The sequence below is a fragment of the Brachypodium distachyon genome, chromosome 1 (assembly GCF_000005505.3).
Source record: "Brachypodium distachyon strain Bd21 chromosome 1, Brachypodium_distachyon_v3.0, whole genome shotgun sequence".
In the NCBI taxonomy this organism is placed as follows: Eukaryota; Viridiplantae; Streptophyta; class Magnoliopsida; order Poales; family Poaceae; genus Brachypodium; species Brachypodium distachyon.
Window position 1 is genome coordinate 9900755 of NC_016131.3, and position 22518 is coordinate 9923272.

At 46.9% G+C, this 22518-nt stretch overlaps 3 protein-coding genes across 3 annotated transcripts; all 3 read right to left on the reverse strand.

The window, feature by feature from the left end:
• Positions 1-1652: 1652 nt before the first annotated feature.
• LOC100837534 (alpha-amylase/trypsin inhibitor) lies at positions 1653-2671 on the reverse strand. The gene has a single exon (XM_003561480.4). The coding sequence runs from the start codon at positions 2614-2616 to the stop codon at positions 1912-1914; it is 705 nt and encodes a 234-aa protein (XP_003561528.1). The 5' UTR covers positions 2617-2671; the 3' UTR covers positions 1653-1911.
• A 2786-nt stretch (positions 2672-5457) lies between these two features.
• On the reverse strand, positions 5458-7039 carry LOC100840973. The gene has a single exon (XM_003559565.4). It carries the CDS (start codon positions 6766-6768, stop codon positions 5578-5580), a length of 1191 nt encoding a protein of 396 aa, XP_003559613.1. The 5' UTR covers positions 6769-7039; the 3' UTR covers positions 5458-5577.
• A 6246-nt stretch (positions 7040-13285) lies between these two features.
• On the reverse strand, positions 13286-17029 carry LOC100842099 (tubulin beta-3 chain). Its single transcript, XM_003561494.4, has 3 exons — positions 16440-17029; positions 14358-14627; positions 13286-14263 (listed from the first exon to the last, which is right to left on the reverse strand). Exons 1-3 carry the CDS (start codon positions 16831-16833, stop codon positions 13590-13592), a joined length of 1338 nt encoding a protein of 445 aa, XP_003561542.1. The 5' UTR covers positions 16834-17029; the 3' UTR covers positions 13286-13589.
• Between the last annotated feature and the right edge of the window lie 5489 nt (positions 17030-22518).

Below are 22518 nucleotides of genomic sequence, written 5' to 3' on the forward strand. Positions count from 1 at the left end.
ACAATGCTAGAGTATACATATGCCCATTCTATAGCTTGTGGAAGTCCAACCTGGTGTGTTTAGCTGTTTAGCACGAGTATAAGCAAGTGGTGGGCAGTGAGAAACTGAGAATGTGAGAGAATTGTTCCTTCCACACCCATCGATGTGGTTCAATCTTCCAACGTATTACTTGACCGGTATATATGTAAGTATGTTATTGTTACAGAAACATAACCAGGGCATAATGCTAAATACGGAGTACTTTGCTAGACCAATACTCAAACCTCAAAATTGTCTGTCAAATGTATTGCGTTAAAGAGTTGTGTTGTATGCTCAGCTCCCCACGTAGGTATCTCCATGCTGTTCCACTGGGCGCGCATCACCATAATTTTTGCCAAAGATTTCCCCACGCGGTTGAGCGAGCGGAGCCAGCTAGGGCAGAGTGAATGGAGCGAGGGACGTGAGAGCCCAGCACCTATACCGGTCCTCTTTAGATCGTATCGATCTCTTGTACTACTTTATTTTTTCTTTTATGAATCAATAAAGACAGATGTTGTTAAAAACACCTATTTCTCTCGTCAAAATTCTAATGAGCTTTCAGTTTTCTAGAATTTTTTTAAATTTAGACGGGCTTCATATTTTTTAAGAAGAGGGAAGCTTCAACAAAATAGACAAATTTTCAATTTTTGGGACAACCTTTCTGCTTTTTTACTAGACTTTCAAAATTCTAGGATGGACTTCCAAAAAATTAAGATCAAACTTTTGAATTTTTTTTATAAACTTTTAAATTTTTCGGGACAAAGTTTTCAAAACTCGAGATGGATTTACAAATTTGTTTTGACAAACTTCCAAAATTTTAAGGATGAAACTTCCAATTTAATTTGGGTGTGGCTATCTCAGTCGTCTGGTTTTTAAGGAAGAAGCCCTAAAATCTAAGTTGACCTATCAGAGCCGTTGGATAAAACATCTGAAAGTAATCCTCAATCTCTTGTCTCCCACTTGCTATCATTGGATTAAGATCGGTCCTACGAGCAAAGACGCCGATTGATTTCTAACAAAAAAACATGCGACTTCTCAATAGCAAAGCCCATTTTATTTAGCCAACTTTCAAATATCTTGAGATGGATTTTCGTTTTTATTCAAAGCAAAATAAATAAATTGCATGGACTATTTTTTTCAAGCTTTAACTTTTTTAATGGACTATTTATTATGACCAATTTTTTATATGGACTATATTGTGCTGTGCTGCATCGTGTTTGGCAACTTTGATTTCTTGCTTGAAATAACTGGGTTGGGTGTGGGCCTTTGTTGGAGCTCACATCTACACCTGAGCAGCGCCGCGCGCTTTTCAACCGTGCCACAGGGTCACATGCCATCGGCGGATATCTCGCTTGCTGTATTTCACGTCCTCCCTCCGTTCCAAAATAAGTGTTTTTGATTTGTATAGATTATTATACAAATCCACGTCACTTATTTTCGCAGAGGGAGTATATGTTCAAAATAACCCATATGCATATTAGCTCTGCCCATATAGTATTTTCTTTATGGCTTTGTTGGACTGCTTGTATACGAGTAGGGTTGCAAAAGGGATCCCGCGAAAGTTCCGCTTCTAGTTTATTTTTCAAATCTTCTATTCAAAATTTTGTTCAGAATTTAAATAGGAGATTTGAGAATTGAACTAGAAGCGAGATTTTCTCGGGATCCCGTTTGCACCCTTATATAGGAGCTTTCGTCCCATCCAAGAGCATTTTATCCATGCACGAGTACATTCTAACATAGGCACCGAGTTTTATTTATTATTACGATAAGGCAGGACAAACTTATTCTTGTCATAGTGCTCAACCGCTAGCTGCGTACACATCCATACAGATCGACACCGTTCTCCGAAGGCTAGATCACTTCCACGCTGCGCCGCTTCACTTAGCCACCAGCTCATGGGCAGAAGATGACCTGGTAATTGGTGCCGCCGGGGCAAGTGAAGGTGCTGGTCGGGTCATCCTTGGGGTAGCTGTAGGCGTCCTGGCACTGCGCCTTGAAGAAGCGCGAGTAGTTGGTCGGCCCGCAGTTGTTGGCCGCCGACCCCGTGCAGCAGTACCTGTCCTCCCTGAACACCGTGCACGCGTTGTTGCAGCCCCCGGCCGCCCGCAGCTCCCGGGGGCACTGCGGCGTGACGGCCCTGGGGCACCGCGGCCCGCCCTTGGGGCACCCGGCGCCGCTGCCGGCAGGGAGGAAGGACATGGGCACGTTGAAGCCGTCGATGAGGGAGATGTCGAAGAAGTCGAGGTTGTTGAACTTGTTGAGCCCGAACTCGGCCAGCGTGTTGGGCGCCTGCCCGTACCCCGTGCAGTGCAGCACGCCGCCGCAGTCCCCCGTCTGGCACCGGCCCCTGCCGCTGCCGTCGAAGCTGCAGCCCGTGCGCGCCCACACGCGCCCGCCCGTCGTCCCCGCCGGCATGTTGACGGTCCATGTCTGCCCCGCGTCGAGCTTCCTGCCGCCGCCGGATGGCACGGCCGCCGCCCACACGGTGAATTGGCACTTGTTGGTGATGGTGAAGGTAGCGGCGTCGGCGGCGGCAGCGGCGAGGAGGAGGACGAGGAGGACTGGGAGCATGATGGAAGTGGTGGAGAGTGATGCCATCTTGTTGTCTTCTCCGTTGCGCGGTGATGAATAATGGACTTCGGTCGATCGATCGGGTCGATACTTATATAGAGTCGGACAAAGTTGAATTCAACGTTTGTCGCTTCGATATCTCGACGTGGCAGCTGCCTTGGCAGATAAAATGTTGTGATGAGTCATGCGGAGAGGACTCAGCTGCAAGCAAGACAACACGTACACTTTCTCCCCAGATTAAACAGTCTCCTTCTCTCTCTCTCTCTCTTTTTTTGAGAAACAAACAGTCTCCTTCTAGATGCCGTTCCCCTCGAACGGGCCATATGAACCGTGGACTGGAGACCTGAATGGGCTGTGCCGTATTCCGGTCCATTGCCAACCAATACCAAGCCGATCCACGGCTATATACTTTGTTTGGGTCCACACCTGCCCATCCAGTAACGGGTTCTAAATTTCTAATCCAAGTTTCCAAAACACCGTTTCTTCAAACAAGTATGGATCGAGGAATGTGATTTCTGATTTCTTCAAACAAGTATGGACCGACGAAGGTGATTTCTTCAAAATAAGTGACTTGCCTTTGTTTATATTCTGGCAGCCATGTTGATGTCCTTGCTTGGAGAACTTCGGGAAGAATTGATACACCCCAATCTGAAGGATGGAATCTTTCCAAGTCAGCACGCTGATTGGCCGTGCAGGCTACATGAAGTATCAGAGCCCAAAGTTATTGCCACCGTGGTCCGTGGCCTGATCGAATTAACTATACCTGGAATTTTTTTCTTTTAAAATAACGATCTAGCTTTATTTATTCAACAAACCGATTACAACTGATAAAAAAAACTAAAACGACAACAAAGATTTTAGATAAACCAAAAGTAAGATCAAAAATCGTTGAAGCCAACTTTTCTTAATATCCAAATCTCTCGCGACGAAACAATAGAAGATCAAATATACATAAACTGGACTAACCATGTAGATTTATAGAACTGCATGAGCGCCACCCCAACGGGTGAGAACTTGAGATCGTTAAGCTTGCGGTGGCCAAGGACACACCCCTGGAAAGACAAGTTGTCAAACCGTTGAATCGTCACCGAACCGATGAGGAAGATGACCAAAATAACGAAATTACAAGGAATGATCGAGATTCACAAGCTCCATGGAATAGACCATGATAGTTACGGGGATGAAGTCGGGAGACCATTAAGCAAATAGTTGTTTGATGACTAACCTTGTCACATATAATTTTGAGAGTAATTTTAGATATTTCACAATATCTTAGGCATGTGTTTAGTTCATTGGCATACTTATGGTTTGCCACACTTTCTTAGCCGTATGACCCAGATGTCATATAGTCATTTTCTTGCCACACTTGTGAGGGCTATTCTGTCCACCATATTTTTTTGTGTCAGACAAATTTGCGTAAGGTTTGATGTGACAAAGTTAGTCATGAACCAAACATACCCTAAACCTAGAGCCTGATAGCAGTCATCTCCAAGATGATCAGGAGGAGGGCCATCCATTGTAGCGCCAGATTCAGGCAAGTAAACCACTACTTTTAAAATTTATTTCTGGCATTAATTTTTAGAAATCTTGATAACTAAAATCGAACATTATTGATCTTGTCAAGAGTGTGATTTTAGCAAAATGAATCGCACTTTCACTTTGTTGTTTGCATGTCAGAAATGAGTTTGGAACCAGAACAATGGATGCTGATAAAATAATAATTAAAAAAACGCGTCTGAGATTATTATTTTTTAACTTCAAGCATCATACAAACAGAAAATCCTCGGAGTAACACCCGCAGATTGTGATGGAATAATGAAACCAAAACAAAACTAGGTATATTTTTGCCAGAAGATACCCAACAAAAATACTAAAAGTTCCGGGGAAAAAAAACCAGAAGCCTCGTCCGTTACTGCTTGACTTGCATCAGTCGGAGTGCTACACGACGACGACTGACAGCGAATCCTAACTGAATCACCGGCTTAACCCCGCGGAGAACGCGCAAAGAAGACGTCAAACCTGTGTTAAGCAAGAAATAAACAGCTACGGAGTGGTACTACTATACTCCTACTCATAAAATCCAAAAAAGCAAATAAAAATAATACGATACTCCTACCAGTCATGGATTCTTTGGCCTGCCTTTGACCACATCCAAATAAATGCATGGCTACTAAAGTTCCCTGCGGCAGTAGTACCATTCAAACTTCCAAAGAAAGAGAACTGGTTTAATTCGGCACCGCAAGTGCCGTGCAAACGGTGCTTGACTTGTGGAGTACTCGCTGGTTTGGGGCATGGATGAAATGAAACAGAGCTTAACCACAGGGGAACGTGGCTACTGGCTAATGATCCCCCGGCCTTCAACATGAACGCACGTCGCCGGCCGAGACGTGGCGACACGCAGCGGCATGGCATCACATGGCCCGCGCACGACTAGTACATGCGAGGTGCGTTTGCAAGAGAATACTGTAGCGAAGAAAGAAACCGGCGCGACGCGACACCTTGGTCGTGATTCACGAACCGCAGAGAGCGGAGCGGAGGAGAGCCTGCTTTGGAATGATGGCTTGCCTGCTCTGCTCACCCTGTCTGCCGGGGCCTTGCCTGCAGCATTCGTGGTCCGTGGTCCACCCGTGGTGAACAGAAGAATCCAAAGCTGTATGCGAGCTTTGGCGCCGATCAAGACCGGAGCAGTATAGAGCTTGTGCTTTCTCGCTCTACGGTGCAGTTTCTGTTCTTCCTGTTCGAAATGCAGTACTACTGCACTTGACACCCACACCCTGTCCTGAGAATGTGTTTCTGCGGGTGAATGGCTAGAATGACGACTTGGCAGAAAAACGTTGTCTGCCTGAGATCAGCGCGAACAGACTGCGATAGGATGAAGCTCTTACTACGATTTCAATAAGTTAAGAGCAAATATGTATACCGTTTCTGCTTTTCCCTCCACTAATTACATCAACACTGGGAGGTTTCCTACATCATGGAAATCTCTAATCACCTCACTTCAGAGTTCAGATTGACACCATCCCGTGTCAATCTCTGCATCCAGCTAACGGACGCGGAGCAAAGCACGGTGAGCGCGACAGCCGGGAGCCTCCCGCCGACCAGGCCTAGAAGGACGATGACGACGACGAATACAAAAGGAAATCGGATTCCGATAACTACGTCTTCAACCCCGGTGAGGTCCGCTGACGCATCGACGGCTTCTATCTGCCCGCCGCTGTAGCGCGCATCGGCGTCCAGGGCGACAAGACGGCCCGAAGAACGCGACGATTTGGTAACGCCGTCCGCCTCGGCATCCGCTTGGCTGCTGCGTCCGCCACGGCGAGAATCCGTCGCCTTGGCATTGCCGCCAAGTACCATGGCTTCCGTTTCGGTGCTGTCACTGCGGAAAGAACCTGACGATTCCGCGTCCTTGGACTTCCTGCCTTTCTGCAGCTTTCGCGGAATTAGCCTCTTCCAGGATCTCTGCTTCGGCTTCGGCTTCCAATCGCATGAATCGCGGCCCCCCGCATCGCTGCTCTCTTCGACGGCAAGGATGGGGATATCGGTTCCCACGTCGGAATCAGAGCAGCTCCGCCTCGGCGGTTCTGGCTCCTCCGCCGCAGCCTCCACCTCCCGGATCGGCGAGACATAGCCACGGCCGTCCAAATCCAGCTCGTGGGTCGCCGCCGGAGGCCGGGCCCTCCGACGAGTCGAGGATGACCTGACGGATTCCAGCAAGAAAAGAGAGAACGCGGCGATGGTGACGGCCGCAACCACCGTCCTGCTCCAGATCACCAGGAGGGCGAGCGACACCACGCCGGCAAGCGCGAGAAACCCCAGGCCGAGGCCGAAGGCGCCGTCTCCTCTGGTATGGCAGACGTATTCGACCCGCGGAACGGCGGGTGTTTGCTGGGTTGACGGCGGGACAGCGGCCGATGGAATTGGAGGGGAAGGCGTCGGGGGAGAAGGCGAAGGGGAAGAAGGCAAGGGGGAGACGCTGCCGCCGCGCTTCTTGCGCTTGGAGGCGGCGGACGCGTACGAGGAGGGCTTCTTGAGGCGGCCATGGTTCTTGACGAAGAGGTCGGCGAGGGAGGTAGGGAAGCCGGTCTGTACGGGCAAGGGGCCGGCGCGGCCGGGGCGGAGCCCGGCGATTAGGCGGCCGAAGCGGCCGGATGTGCGGTCCTTCAGCAGGCTGGGCATCGGCGGCGGCGGCGGGGGCCGATGCCGGCGAGCATGGAAGGAGACCGGCGCGCTCGCCGGCCCGAGGCGTGCGTGGCTGTGTGGTCTGTCCGGTATGGTGCTCTGGGTTGGTGACTTGGGTGGGCTAGTACTTGTCGACCTTTTTGGAGAAGTGGGTGAACAGGAGGCGACGCAGGGAGAGGAGTCAAGGGGGGTTCAGAACGAAAAAATGTTTTTCTTTCTTTTGTTGTTTGTTTCTTTCCGATCTAAGAACAGGAGGTGCGGGTTTTGGTATCGGTTGATTCTGAAACGGAACACAACAAGAAAGCGTGTCTGCTTGTTTGAGGGAGGTTTTTGGAGGGAGCGGGAGAGGATGAGAAGAAGGGCGGTGGTTTGATTTTATTTGAAAAGAGGTGTGCTTATATGTCACGCGTCTGATTTTTAAGAAAAAATAATAATTTTATTTATCTAAATTGTCTGATTTTTAGTTGATTCATAAACAGTTTGATATGATTTGTGCTTTAAAATTCGAAATGGAGGATGGAAAAAGAAGAGTATATGAGATCTATATATTAATTAACGGCTCTGATTTGTTAACTTTTTTTTAGGGAAATTTGTCAACTTAGATTTAAGACTTTTGCTTAAAAATCAGTCAACTTAGATATAGCCACATCCAAAAATTTGAATGTCAGTCGATAGTATCAGAGTTGTCAGATTAGTATCTGGACATCATCCATCCTCTCTCTACTCGTCCCGAATCTTAAAGCACAATCCAGATCTAACGGCTAAGCAATCGAACTTGTTCATAATTAAAAATCAAGCACAACCTATTTTTTTTTAAGGAATTACTAGCGTCTAAAGGATGTCAGCTTGTTTAGCCGCTTAATATGACAAAATAATTACCACTAAATTAAAAAGTTAGCTAACATGCCCCCTTTTCAACGCTGGACGCTAATTTTTTACTTTAAACTAGCTTTCACGCCTAGTTTTGAAAACCGAACCGGCGAGGCTCTCGGTTCAGGTTTTTCCGGTCAAACCGCCGGTTCACCGGTTGAACCGGTCTGGTTTTTTAAGATATAAAATAATCTATTTTAACTAAATACTGCAGCGAGCGGCCGGCGCAGGGGCGGGGAGGCGCGCGGGGACCGAGAGGCGGCCGGCGAGGCGCGAGATCCAGCAACGGTGGCGGCGGGACGAGGGAGGGAGACGGGGAACGGCAAGTGAACCGGGCGGTTCAACCAAAACCGCCCGGTTCACCGGTTTTCACCAAAACCTGCCGGTTCACCGGTTTTCACCAAAACCTGCCGGTTCACCGGTTTTCTAGTCCGCCTGGCCGTCCAGTCCAGTGCACTAAACAGACCGCTAGGAGCTGCGGTTCCAGTTTTTTCCGGTCGGACCGCCGGTCCGGTCCGGTTTTCAAAACTAGGCTTTCACGTCGTAAGCCAACAGTCCACCCATGAGGTTACTAAGAATATGATACAAAAATGTTTTGATAGTCTATTGTAGCTGCACTTGGTACTAAAAAGCTCGTGTTATGTTAAAAAAAAGTTTGTTTTGTTTCCTAAAATTAAGAAAGCTCACGTAGTGGGTCCACCATCATACATTTACTAAGTAATTCCTTGTGGGATAGGTTGTTACTAAAGAAAACATTATCTCTCCTCTATGTAATGATCTTAGTAACCGCGTATTACGGATGCCTTAACGTCCCGCATGAATGTTTTGGCAAAGATGCCACACGTGGAATTGAAGCCACCAATTGGTTGAATTTTCATCTTGTCATGGGTTATAAAAGCATCTCCAACAAGGTGATTCAACTATCAACAAGTTATATGTCAAGATTTGATGATGTGGATGTGAAGAAAAAGAGAGATGAAGTAATGGTTTCTCTCTTGGAAAAACTAGTGTTATACATGTAGCGAAGTCTTGGCCTCCGTTTGGCATTGCGATGGATTACTATAATCACGTTTTTTTCAATTGTTTTTCACTATTTTCACGTTTGGCTAACCAACGTTTCCCTACTTTTGTGTGAATTTTTGCACAACATATTATAAAATAAGTTCAGTGCAACATAGTTCATCAATGCCAAACTGAGCCTCAGTAATGGACTGTTGCAGATTCTCTAATTGTGGAATTGTCTAAACATTCTAAACGAGGTGCTTCAACCGCCGGAAAGATTATATGGAGTTGCTGGTGGTATTTTTGAAGTAATATTTTTGACCAGATTTTTTTAAGTAATTACTAGTATATAAACAGAAAATTATCCAAAAGTTCCAGCCAAGATACTAATTGTTGCGAAGATGGCGGTCAAAAATAAATTGCCGCAAAGATGAGACGGAGAAGTTGATGCTCTTATCGAAGGAGGTGCCCGTGAGCTGAGAGGAAATTCCCATGGATTCATGTATTTCCGCAATAAAAGAAGTATTCCATGCAAATAGTTGAGACATATACCGATCATATACAAATAATTTAGCATTTGTCTTAGGAAAAGGAACACACGGATCATCGGTCGATCGATCACGTGATTGCACGTGGAAGTAAAATAGATTTCCGCCACACTGGCCTGTATCTTGTTTCCCAAAAGGATCTTGTTTTTTTTTCCGATAGGCCAAGGCCATATATTAGAATTAACCAACCCTTACAGAACCCTCTTTAAAGCAAAATTAAATTACACGCAAGTTCTTGTAAGTAAACGTGTCTTCCTCCTGCACTACCCGGTGGCGTGCCGTGAGCGAAGCTCGATGCTGCCCCTGGACCTCCGAACCACGTCGGAGGCAGGAAACCGTTGTTGATGTAGCAGTCAGGAAGTCACCGATCGAAGCCGGAAAACGTTAGCGACAGTGATATGAGAAATAGACCACCGTCCCGGAGAAGATTGGATGGCCATCTCAGATCCGGCCAGACAAATCCGACAAGAAGACCTGGCCGCACTAATTCCACAATGAGGTCGAAGCTGCCCAAATCTCATCGATCAGAAAAGAAACCAATAAACTGATACGCGTAGACGACCTACAAAGCACACACACATAATCAGATCCACCACTCCAAAAGAGTGGCGACCAACCGTCCCGCACTACTCAACGCCATCGGCAGGATCGCCGTCGATGAGGTGGATGAGGAGTCGGCAAAACCTTATTATTGACCTGCACAGTATCGCCATCCCCACCATAACTCGGCTGTCGGTTGACCAAAACCTAATTTTTGAAGACTTACTATAGCACTAAACGTAGAAGAAGTAGGGACGTCCTTGCCGGCCGGCCGGAGATAACGATCTAGAGGCGTTGGGTGGCGGCGGCTAGGGCTGGATTGACATATATGCCTCGCGATCTCCCTACTTATTAAACGTTGTTTTTTTTCGATGATCCCCTGCATATGCATCAATTGATGCATGCAACCATTTTTATTGCAAACTTAATTCAACGATTGAGGATTGTTTGTAATGTGGTGAACGATGATTCATGCTGTATACTTATCGAGAACGGTCGATCATGTATTCATATCCTCTCCAATTTTAAATGCCCAGTACTTGTGTACGGCGAATATGACAAGATGATTCTGTCGGTATTGGGTCTCCCCCTAACGTGCGTGAGTGATTCATTTGCGGGAAAAGAAAATGGGAAACCAAATTCCAGTAGAACACGCAGGGAGTAATAATCGCAGTAAAGTTTCGTTATCTGACCAGATTGTGGGCAGATTGGCAGTGAGTAAAATATACTGATAGGAGTATCACTTGAGGGATGTAGATACGCATGCCAAAGGAACAGAGACGTAAGTAGGATCACGTTTATGATTCTCTTCAAAATCATTAGGAATTTCTTAGATTAATTTTTTGGGACGTAAGTAGGATCACGTTTATGATATCCCAATTTTATGTGAACCTACATATTCGACTTGAAACTTAAAGATTGACATAAAATTGGGACATATGTAGGTTTCCGCTTGCGTCCCTATACAACCGAGCAGGCGAATTAGTTCAGATCTATTCGGAATTTTGGATAATCTGCCACCAGTTTTTTTTCCTTAACCGAGAAGACTGCCATCCATGCTAAATAAATCTGCATCCAAATTATAAAATGTAGGTTTATATAATTTAATAAGTCTAAAGCAAGAGAGGAGGACGCAGCATACGTGCATTGAGCAAACGTCGACGACTCGCTCTCGCTCTGGTCCTCGGGAAATCCCCGACCGCAAACGTGACGCCGGCCGGCCGAAGAAACACTATAGAGTGAGTCGATTTCTGAACTGCCTCCACCACCACGAGGGTCCCGTGACGTAACACCTCGTGATGGACGATTCGACTAATTAAAACCCTTTGCGTGCGAGACCCCTCGCCCTCGGTTCAGCGCGTGGATTGTATTTAGGCTAATCAGAGCAGCTGGAAAGGAATCGCATGCCATGCCGTGCGGCCGAGGGAGGCGAGATCCAGCTGAGCTAACCTTTCGTTTTCGTACGTCGTAGCTGCCTGCCTGCCACTTTCACGGGAATAGAATGCCCCGCCGTTCATGTCAATCCTGCCGTTCCATGCAGGCGACACCGGCCTGGCCGGGCCAGCACCCCCAGGCCACAGGAACAAGGGAAAAGTCCGCGTAGCGACTTAGCGAGCAGTACTAGTCTTTTCGGCGGTGTACTGGGCAACTGGGCAAGTGGCAAGGCGAAACCGGGCGAGCTGTTCCGTTTCCAAGTCCAACCTGTCGGTAGCGCCCGATAGCTAGCTGCGGCGGACCAGTTGATCTTTAATTTGCCCGGCTCAGGCCGCCAAGGTCCATACAGAATGGTGCTCTACGTGCCGGCGATATAGCCCTGTCACGAACTAGCGGCAATGATATACTGCTCCGCCGTTTCCTAGCTCATGCTTAGGAAAATTGATTGCTCCCGTTTCGTTCTTCAAGGAAAGAAGATAGAGTTGGTAGTCAGTTAGCAATATGGTTGCAATCGTAATTAACCGAGATATCAAAACCACAAAAAAGCAAAAATGCTGTAGTAGAATATGAGTATACTATACCAAAATCAGCCACTTCTATTTGTTCCCCTTTTTTGGGGGTCAAATTAACAAGCTCACCTACATGAGTCCGTTTCCTTTGCCTTTGCCTCTTTTCTTTTCTTTCTAGAGTAAAGCAAGATTTATGCACTATGCACGGCATCCATGCACTGATCATGTGAATATTCTCCCCGTTTTGATCTTCCACTCTTCTTTCCCATGTTCCCGTCAATGGAAACACCGCTATGTCACTTTTTTTTATTTTGCGGACAACTATGTTAGATTGTCAAAAGGAAGATCTCGAGGGAACCGTTCTGTCTACGTGAGCATCTTGCTCGTTGCTGTCTATTGAACACCTGAGGAATATATAGGAGGCTCAGAAGCAGTCACGTGAACCCCTGCAGCCCTGCTTGAAAAGCAGATCGATCAGTTCCTCACCAACTAGCTTGAACTTTAGAAAAATCGCTGCACTGACTTTCTGCATTATGTCGGCTGTCGTGTGCATGTAAGTTGTAACGATCCATTAACTCTGCGTGTTGTGAAGAACCTTGCGAAAGTGGCGATCCATGCATTTGCTGGGCAATCATGGATCATCGATCTTTCTTCCCGAAACCAGAGCACCGTGTACTACATCAGATATTTAGTTGTGGAGTAGTTCTGATTGGACTTTTTCGCCGTTTTTGTCAGCTTGGTATTCAACTTTGGTTGGTCTTGTTTGCACTTATATAATTAATGCAGTTTACAATCTTGCATCATGCAGGAGAATAATTTTGTTCACGGTTCAAAATTTCACTGAATATTTTGTCATTTCGATTACTACTAAAGTATATCCCTTTCAGTCAATTGTTTTATCTCTTAACCTTGGCGAACAGAACTTCATCTCCAGAATTTATTACTTCCTCCGATCCATATTATTTGTCGAAATATTACATGTATTTAGATGTTTTTTAAACATAGATACATTCATATTTTAACAAAATTGAGACAAGTAATATGAATCGGAGGGAGTATGTAAATTCAGCAAAATCAGACGATTTTTACCTTCTCTTGGGCCAAAATGGTCGTTTTGGTAGGCACCAAAAATTCCCCCCCTCCTGAAGCCAATAGAGTCAAGAGTTAACCCTGACGGTCCTCCTATATTTTGCTACTGCAGTCAAGGAGAAGGGGAGGGAGTCCGCTCTAAGGCCGAACAATCCTGATTCCTAAAATATGCATAACAATACTGTGGTCAAGAATGAACTACGGGCGGTGACCGCAGCAACATATTTGCTATCAGAATTCTAGAGCGTCAGATTAATGGCTGCTTATCGTGCAGATTAGTACATATAGCACCCCGTCAGATTGAAGGCGACATGTACAGAAGCAAATGCCATGATGTTGTTTGAGTAGACCTTACTGAATAGACATTTGAGATCATCAAATCAGCAGGCAATTAAGTTACTAAAATAAACCCAGTACCACCACTAAGACCTACTTTTTCATTGTGTTCTGACATTAGCACTCTCCAATTGTCGCCGGTTTGCAACTAAATAATACGCGATATGAAACATCACATCGAGTTAGTTAAGCAAGCAGATAATGAACGAAGTAGATATATAATTCCTAACATATACAGAGAGGACAGTAATCCCCAGTACGTACATAAGCAAACGATTTGAAATAACCTGAAACAACGATGACAAGTCAAGGCTGACGAGGACGACAGCAACACACACAAGCGTACGTACGCATACAGGTTCGGCAGACACGGCAACACACGTTTATAGTAGATGTAGATGTATGTATAAAACGACTTTGAACGGTACGAAGCACAAACCGAAGCATGCAAAAGGCAGAGAGAGAGAGAGAGCTCTGGATCGTCGGCCGATCAGGCGTGGTCGTCGTCGCCGGCGGGCTCCTCCTCGTCGTACTCCTCGGCGGTGGCGTCCTGGTACTGCTGGTACTCAGCGACGAGGTCGTTCATGTTGCTCTCGGCCTCGGTGAACTCCATCTCGTCCATGCCCTCGCTGGTGTACCAGTGGAGGAAAGCCTTGCGCCGGAACATGGCGGTGAACTGCTCGCTGACCCTGCGGAACATCTCCTGGATGGACGTTGAGTTGCCGACGAATGTGGATGCCATGGCGAGCCCGACGGGCGGGATGTCGCAGACGCTGGACTTGACGTTGTTGGGGATCCACTCGACGAAGTAGGAGGAGTTCTTGTTCTGCACGTTCATCATCTGCTCGTCCACCTCCTTGGTGCTCATCTTGCCCCGGAACATGGCCGACGCCGTCAGGTACCGGCCGTGCCGCGGGTCCGCCGCGCACATCATGTTCTTGGCGTCCCACATCTGCTGCGTCAGCTCCGGGACCGTCAGCGCCCGGTACTGCTGGGAGCCGCGGGACGTGAGCGGCGCGAAGCCGACCATGAAGAAGTGCAGCCGCGGGAACGGGATCAGGTTCACCGCCAGCTTCCGGAGGTCCGAGTTGAGCTGCCCCGGGAACCGCAGGCAGCACGTCACCCCGCTCATCGTCGCCGATATCAGGTGGTTCAGGTCACCGACTGGCACGCATTGGTTCAATCAATTTCAGTTGGCAATTTGCCATGCTTATGCATTGGAAATTTGGAATGGAATCAAATGAACTGCTATGCTTACAGGAAGGGTTGGTGAGCTTGAGGGTGCGGAAGCAGATGTCGTAGAGGGCCTCGTTGTCGAGGACCATGCACTCGTCGGCGTTCTCGACGAGCTGGTGCACGGACAGCGTCGCGTTGTAGGGCTCCACCACCGTGTCGGAGACCTTGGGGGACGGGAACACGGAGAAGGTGAGCATCATGCGGTCCGGGTACTCCTCACGGATCTTGGAGATGAGCAGCGTGCCCATGCCGGAACCCGTGCCCCCGCCCAGAGAGTGGCATACTTGGAACCCTGCAACGGAATTACTTGCTTAAAAAGACCTGAACCATGCAGTCATAGTAGCTTAAGTGCACTAGTCATGCAGTCATAGTAGCTTAACCATCCAACAGATAGAGGCTTTCTAATCGATCAACAAGGGAAGTCGATCACTAGCTGTTCATTTCAGGGGCACCCAGACTGAAAAATTATCCGGAGTTCTGCTATGCAGCTCAACATCCCCCGGAGCCCAATCATGTAAGAGTTCAACCTTTTCGCGAAAAAAGACTTGAACAATGCAGTCATACTAGCTTAAGTACACTAGTCATGCAGCCATGCAAGAACTGAACACCACATGGTCAGTCCTACTCCTATCCAATCATGGGCTCAATAATACTTCAGTGGTCAGTGCTACTCCTTTCCAATCATACACAACTCGATAATGTCTTTGCAGAAATACATTTTTTTTCTTTATTCTGCTGCTATCACCAGGTGTGCTAAAATCCATTTTCACCTCACCAAGTCCAAAAGGGAAGTACATAATGAACTAATCTATATACTAGTAGTAAGAAAAACATGGGCAAACACATCTACCCAAGCACCATCCACTGGCAACAGCCTGTCTCAGTTCTGTCCCGTTCGCTGAGGCCAACACCGACAGTATTTCGTCTGTCGAAACCTCCTTACTTGTGTTGTTAGGTCGTACAACATTATCAGTAATCACAGAATGATATTTGTATTGGTACATTATTAGCTTGGTGATAACCCCATGATCGTTTGCCAGCAAAAAGATGATGTAGACATGTGATGTGAACATATCGTATTTCGGTACTGAGGTCGTATCGACCGACAAACAGTTTTCAGAGAAGAGACTGGCGAGAAAACTGATGCAACAGAAGACATGTCTGATTTACATATGTGTTTAAAACTAAAACACATTTCTGAATTCAAATGACAGATAGCATCTATACAGGTGGCACAGTTTCAGAACCTTCGTAACTGGCATCCTGAGCAACAGTATTTGTAGCAATTCATAAGTATAAATGAACCAACTTGACGCAATATACGGATGCAACGTGACAGAACTGAAATCAATGATTAAACCAGTGGTCAAAACAGCGCTGTTAACTGGTTATGTTTGATTTACCCATTTTTTGTGGTACAGATACGTTACGTGATCTATCAACTGATCTAACTTTTAAAACTATGCTGGACCCGCTAATTCTGGAGTCTGTATCTGGAAACGCCGAATCAACTCTTTCGCCGAGGCTGACGAGCTACCTATCCCGCCGGACGGAATGCTTGTCAATGCTGCCCAAGTTGGCAGAGTTCATTTCGGTGCAATGTGTGCTACTCTGGCACTCTGCTGTCAGACAGTCGGAGTCTAATTAAATGTGAAACGTCCGTCTTTAATTAATTACCAAAAGAAAGGAGAACAAGCGCAATCAAACATTGATCTCATAGATCCCCCTTAGACCGAAATCGACTATTATTCTGTTCTAATCTGAAAATACCTTTTTGATCGAACAAGCATATTCCTATCCACGAGAATTTTACCAGACGAAGCCGAATTACTGTTAAGCCAATCTGCCAAATTTTTAGTTCATCGTGCAAATTGCGGATCCAACAAGCATTTCCCGGCATACTTTAGAGAATTTTACCAGACGAATACGAACAATTGGCGATCATAAGATGCCCGGCTCTGTTCCAGGAACAGATCCAAGGAAATGCTGATAATGCCATGAATTAAGGAACAACTAGCAGAACGCGAGAGACAGGCACCAAATTGAAGGATGAACGAAAATACTACTACTACGGAGTTACTAATTAAGAGGATGAGATCATTACCTTGGAGGCAGTCGGAGTTCTCGGCCTCCTTGCGCACGACGTCGAGGACGGAGTCGATGAGCTCGGCGCCCTCGGTGTAGTGTCCCTTGGCCCAGTTGTTCCCGGCGCCGGACTGGCCGTAGACGAAGTTGTCGGGGCGGAAGATGCCGCCGATGGGGCCGGAGCGGAGCGAGTCCATGGTGCCCGGCTCGAGGTCCATGAGGACGGCGCGGGGCACGTAGCGGCCGCCGCCGGCCTCGTTGTAGTAGACGTCCATGCGCTCGAGCTGCTGCGGCGCCGTGCCCGTGTACTGGCCCGTGGCGTCGATGCCGTGCTCGCCGCAGATCACCTCCCAGAACTTGGCGCCGATCTGGTTGCCGCATTGGCCGCCCTGGATGTGCAGGATCTCCCTCATCTTGATCGATCGGTCGCCTGGGACGTCGGATCGGGTCGCGTCTCGCTTCTTCTCGCTTGGAGATGTTGCCGATCGATCTTCTTCGTTGGCTCTTTGTTGTTCTTGGACGGGGGTTCGTTTGTTCGCGGTTGTGGTGTGTCCGGGGCTCCGGGGCGAGAGAACGTGGGTGGGAGGGAGGGGCGAGGAGCGGGGTGGGACGGGGCGATCGTGGGCGCGCCTATATGCCGCGTTTCAAGGGGATCGGCGTCTCGACCCCTGGCTGGCCGCGATGCAGTTATGCATGGACAAGGCGGATACATGGAACGGTTTTTTCTTCTTCGTCTTTTTCTTTTCTTTTTCCAATTCATTTCGTTACACTAATTTATCTGGGTGACGTATCTTATGAATCCGTCCGCAGAATGTATCCGTGCATCCGTTTGGTTTTCACTGTACGATCAGAATCTTGTGTCTAATGCGCAGTAAACGGGAAAAGTGCAATTAGCCGCCCGCATCTAGGCTTAACCGACGCCTCTTTTCTCGGAAACCTCCCTACACCTTTCAACCCTCGAATCCCCACTCCCCAGCCTGCGCGACACGGAACGGCTATCGGAGATGGATGTCGATTGAAACACTATCCATGCTCCTTAATTATTTTCCTCTTCATCAAATGCGCCATGAAATTGAGGAGAGGTGTTGGTCCGCCGGCTAATCTCATATTTCTTCCATCAAAAAATTAATTTCAGAGTCCATCGCAAATTTCCTCACGGGTCTCTTCCTTGACTAGTGCGATGGAGTTAGCTCTAATTATTTGGCTAATTGATTGATCGTAGTGGCGGCCACCTAGAAGATGAGAGGGTCAGAGAGGTGCAACGTTCAGGTGAATGAGCAGATAGTGGAAGGAATGCAGAAAGGAAGATGGGATGTTGTCCATGGACGAATCTTGTTCATCGGAAAAACTAGGAGCACAGGTCAGAACCAATAAATGGAGCTGGCAAGCCCTGCCCCATGGGGAGGTGCCGCCGGAGGCTGGATGCCGGAATTAATCGCGTCACCGTCGGAGCAAAGGGATGCAGAATGCCGCTTTTACCTTGGAGATATCAAGAGATTTCCACGGCATCAACGGCAATCAGGACCTGCAGTCTCATCTCATATGGGCGAAACATGATCCAGTAGAGCTTCCAGGGGTACTTTTGCAAAAATAAATTGCTGTTTGTTTGTAGGCGGGCGTATTAGTACAAAATCGCTGCAGATTAAACTAATCCATGGGATTGAAATCGTAAGGTGGAAAACCAAACGGATGCACGGATGCATTCTGCCGCGAACGGATTCATAGGATACGTGACCATTTATCTGGCAACGCACTGACGCTGATGGTGGTCCGTGGGGCATGTTTGAATTGTTGCCCAGATATATCATGCCAATATTTTATGGTGACTAAAAAATTTGACCTTTGTTTGGATGGTTCGAGATTATTTAGCACAAGCATACCAAATCTAGTTTTTTACTACCAAAGTTGGTCAACTCATTAGCAAGTAAAACCATGATCAATTTTTTTGGCTAGCCAAATTAGGTCAAGTTTGGACTCGAACCAAACACGCCCAGCTGGCGTGAAGAGAAGGTGTTGTCAACAGAAAGGAGCTGGCAGGAAGTGGCGGCTTAGGCCGAGGCATGGAGATGTTCTTAGGATAGCTACTGTTCGTCTTCCTCCTTGGATCTTCATCTTTCTCCGAATTTCTCCAATACATTTGGCTTGCAAGCTGAATCTTGTTCTATTGAGTCGATCTAGTAGAGAGGTGCTTACATACACAAAATATGTTTCGATTAAATTTAAGATATACATTTCGGGGCTAAGTACCAAAGGTATATCCTGATGTACTCGTGCCTTGGTACAGACTAAATATGTAAATACATGCTTACGGTTTTTTGTGCTTTCGTCTTTTGTCTCTAATCCAATAATCCATATCCCAATAGTTATATGGAATCGACGTGTGGCCTGATCTGAATATGACGGACAATCAACAACTATCGAAATATTTATAGGTGTAAAGATAAAGATACGCCAAACCCTTACACTTGTGCTACTGTTATTCCCTCTTAATCCATGCTATTTTTGTCGATAGTAAGACTGCATGGATTGAAGTAGAGACTAGAGACCGAGTTAGTATCGTTTTCGAAAATAGTATTTCCATTTGTCTCTTTTTCCGCGACCTATTCGGCAATATAGTGGAGTACCATATTGAATATTTGTGGCCATTTGTTTGTTTGTTTTCTGAGAAACATCTGACTTTATTGATTCAATAAACAAACTACAAACGACAAGAATTGAAACGAAAACCAACAACAAAAAAACCCTAGTGAAACTAAAAGTTGCATCAAGATTCTTTGAAGTAAAAAACTCTTGATCCGTCGTCCGTATCTTGAAAACTCTCCATGTTTCTGGTGATGAAACTGCAGAAGACCAAAGCCGCACAAGCTGGACTAACCTCATAAGTTTTGAATAGCCACAATTGTCGCTCACCGCAACCATGAGAACCTAAGATCGTTAAACGCACTGTGGGCGGGGACATACCCCTTGCAAGGCAGGTTGTCGAATTGTTGATTCATCGCCGAGATGACTAGAAAGAAGGCCAAAATAACGAAAATACAAACCACGCGATCCACTAACTTCATGAAGTGGATCATGTTAACTATGCCAGAAGAAGGATGGAGCTGGAAGACCATTATTCCACGTGTCATCGCTTTCTCCTCCAATATTCTGTCGTGAGGACACAAAACCTCACAACATAAACAAACTACAGCCAGACGATATATGATTTCCCTGATGCGGTTTTTAGGGAATTAACGCTATAAGTTCTGTACCAAATGGGGCTGCAGGCCGGCATCGCATAAGATCGAGGCCCACGACCGCGCAAGCTCGATGGGCTGCAGGCCGGAATCGCGTTCGATCGAGGCCCACGACCGCGCAAGCTCGATTCAGGGCCGAATCCGTTAACACCAGCAGTACCGACCGGGCAGGGTACAAAGCGTTTCCCGTCTCAAGATGTCTCACACTCCTCACTTCACCGTTCTTCTATCCCTCGAAAAAGAGAGAGAAAGAGAAGAAGAGCATCTTCACCATTCTGCATTGCAACGGCAAGCCTGCTCACTCTTGGTGCGTGCAGTCAGTCAGTCGGTCGGGTTGCAATGCCGCTGGTGTCCGCTACTGTTCCTCCATTACTCCACGCCGCCGTACGCACTGACCGATCATCTTGGGAATCCTGGTACCACTACTGCTGTTGCTTGGGCCCAAGGCGGCCAGTGGATGGATTCATGCATGCATTGACGGCCTCTGCTCTTCTCACGGCGCGCGCGTGATGAGTACTTCCCTGGTACGTGCTCGTGGTAAATGGCCACCGTGCCAGGCTTTGTTTGTACTGCCCGTGCGGCCAAAAGATTTTAATCGCGTATCCCGGCATCGGACCGGACGCTTTGGACCGTATATGATCAGAAAAATCAATGCGCTGCCGTTGCCGACCGTGCTTTCGCCCAACTCGGGCCGGCATCTCGATTTGCACTCCGGATGGACGGTTAACCGTCGTCACTACTCGGTGTCGATGGGCACGTACTACTACTGCTGGTAGTACTCCTGCGGGGGGGCGAGAGCCAACGGACATTGCAGGAACAAATTAAATCGCCATTGCTGCACTGCACGCCATTAATCTCGATATCTAGCAAAGTGGTTACTGGAGTACCGGTGATGCAACCAAAGGTTCAGTAACATTAATCGTATTGAGTTATTGCAGATGTGCTTCTCTTTTGCACGACGAGAAGTAAATGGGCATTTTCGCAGCCGGCCTGGGACCGAAGCCGGACAGAATTATGGAGTACTTCGTTGGTTGTCTGCAGTAATATTTTTTTTTTCAAAGAAGATCACCGATCTTCTAATAATCATCAGTGATATTTCAGTCAGACTCGCTCAGAACAAGCACAGCATATCGTGCGAGCCAAGGTGTGGTTTTTGGTTGCGTGCATAGGGCTGTTTGTATTATTATTATTTTTGGATTTTTATCTTTGAAAAGGAGATTATCATTGGAGAACCCTGCAGTCTGCCCGAATATACACGCAGTTAGCTATAGTTTTACCACCATAATGTCTGAAAGTCTTATGTACTCCAAGTCAGACGTACGTCACTGAGCATTACTAGATCTCACTGAGAGAGGATAACAACATGATCAACCAAACTGCAATCTACTCCTTGGAAAACTAAAACAAGAAGAAGGCTGGCTACCAAACCGGACCAGTTCTGGCATTTATGTGAAGAGTGTCTTTAAAGGATACTGCTACATTAATGCGCGGACTTAATTCCGAATATGGTCGCAGGAATTAATGGCCTGGAGCCTAGGCCTACGGCTGATCGTTCCATTCTTTGAAAAAGTGTTGCGTAAGAAATGAAAAAAGTGTTGTGAAGAAAAATAAAAAATATATCGTCTTTTCTCGTCCTTATCGGTGATACGCGATGAGGCAGAACAAACTTAAACAAATGGACAGAACAATTGAGCACATGTGCCCACGCTCTCGATAAGTAGCATACGGACGGTTATTAGATTATATCAATTTGAAAATTTTAAACTTTTTATCTCTCAAAGCATGCACCGCAGTATTAGGTTCATAGCAATGAGCAAAAGTAGATCCCATTTTGGTATGTTTTAACGACTTTTTTTGACAAAACTTACCAGGTTATAAGCGGTTGTTTACTACACTAGCATAGTGGCCCGCGCGAAATGAGCGGGCTAGACCTGATGATCATTGTTGTATTTTTTTTGTACGTGTGCCGATGACTTTTTCATTTTGTACATCGTTTGATTTTGTCCGATGCGTATCTATTCATCATATTTTTAATTCTAAAATTGAAAACATGAGACTTTTATACATAAGGGTTTCTACGGCGTGCCAAAAGTCAAGTTTTCCTGCAATGCAGATGGTTCAAACTTGCACGTATATATACAGTACCCACAAAAGAATAAATTAATTACTCATTTTCATTATCTCTTTTTTTCCCAACCTCATTTTCACATCAAATCCTCGGATCCCAACTCCTCCAACGACCCACTTCACCACCTCCGCTCACGGCCCTGCACCTCCTCCGCACCTCCGCCGTGTGCCCTCTGCACCACTTCCACCCATCCTGCGCATGCCCTGCACCGCCTCCACTAGTGCCCCTACGCTGCACTCGCCGAACCGCGCCTCCGCCCCTCTGCGCGCACCCCTGCATGTGTCCAGCATCATTGTGGAGGCTCTAAGGGATATAATTCCATACCAAAATTGTGAAATCCCTCCTTGATCCTTTCATTCCCCAAGTCCCTTAGGCGGCCAGGCCACAACCGCCACAGTACTCCCAACCCTTGTTTGTCGCTCTATTGCTGCTCTGCTTGACGCCTCCCGCCAGTGCTTTCTGCTTTTAGTTTGGACTCGGTGTTTTTTTTAGAGGTTCAGCTGAACGTAACATGAAACAAACGATTTGTAGTACTCGTAGATCCCATATCTAACGGCTGGAAATAATTGGGGTGATGTGGATCAACCTGGAGGATCCCTCGGTCGGTATCCCCTCATATTGCTTGTAGGACTCGTAGATCTCATATCTAACGGCTGGAAATAATTGGGATGACCCGTATAGATTGCGCAGCTAGACTTGTATATAATTTTTTATTTGTTTTTCGCGAAGACAAA

Coding starts and splice junctions, on each gene's coding strand:
- LOC100837534 (XM_003561480.4), bottom strand. CDS start 2,616: ATGGCATCACTCTCCACCACTTCCATCATGCTCCCAGTCCTCCTCGTC.
- LOC100840973 (XM_003559565.4), bottom strand. CDS start 6,768: ATGCCCAGCCTGCTGAAGGACCGCACATCCGGCCGCTTCGGCCGCCTA.
- LOC100842099 (XM_003561494.4), bottom strand. CDS start 16,833: ATGAGGGAGATCCTGCACATCCAGGGCGGCCAATGCGGCAACCAGATC. Junction 14,628..16,439: donor GAACTCCGACTGCCTCCAAG/GTAATGATCTCA, acceptor ATTCCGTTGCAG/GGTTCCAAGTATGCCACTCT. Junction 14,264..14,357: donor CAAGCTCACCAACCCTTCCT/GTAAGCATAGCA, acceptor AATGCGTGCCAG/TCGGTGACCTGAACCACCTG.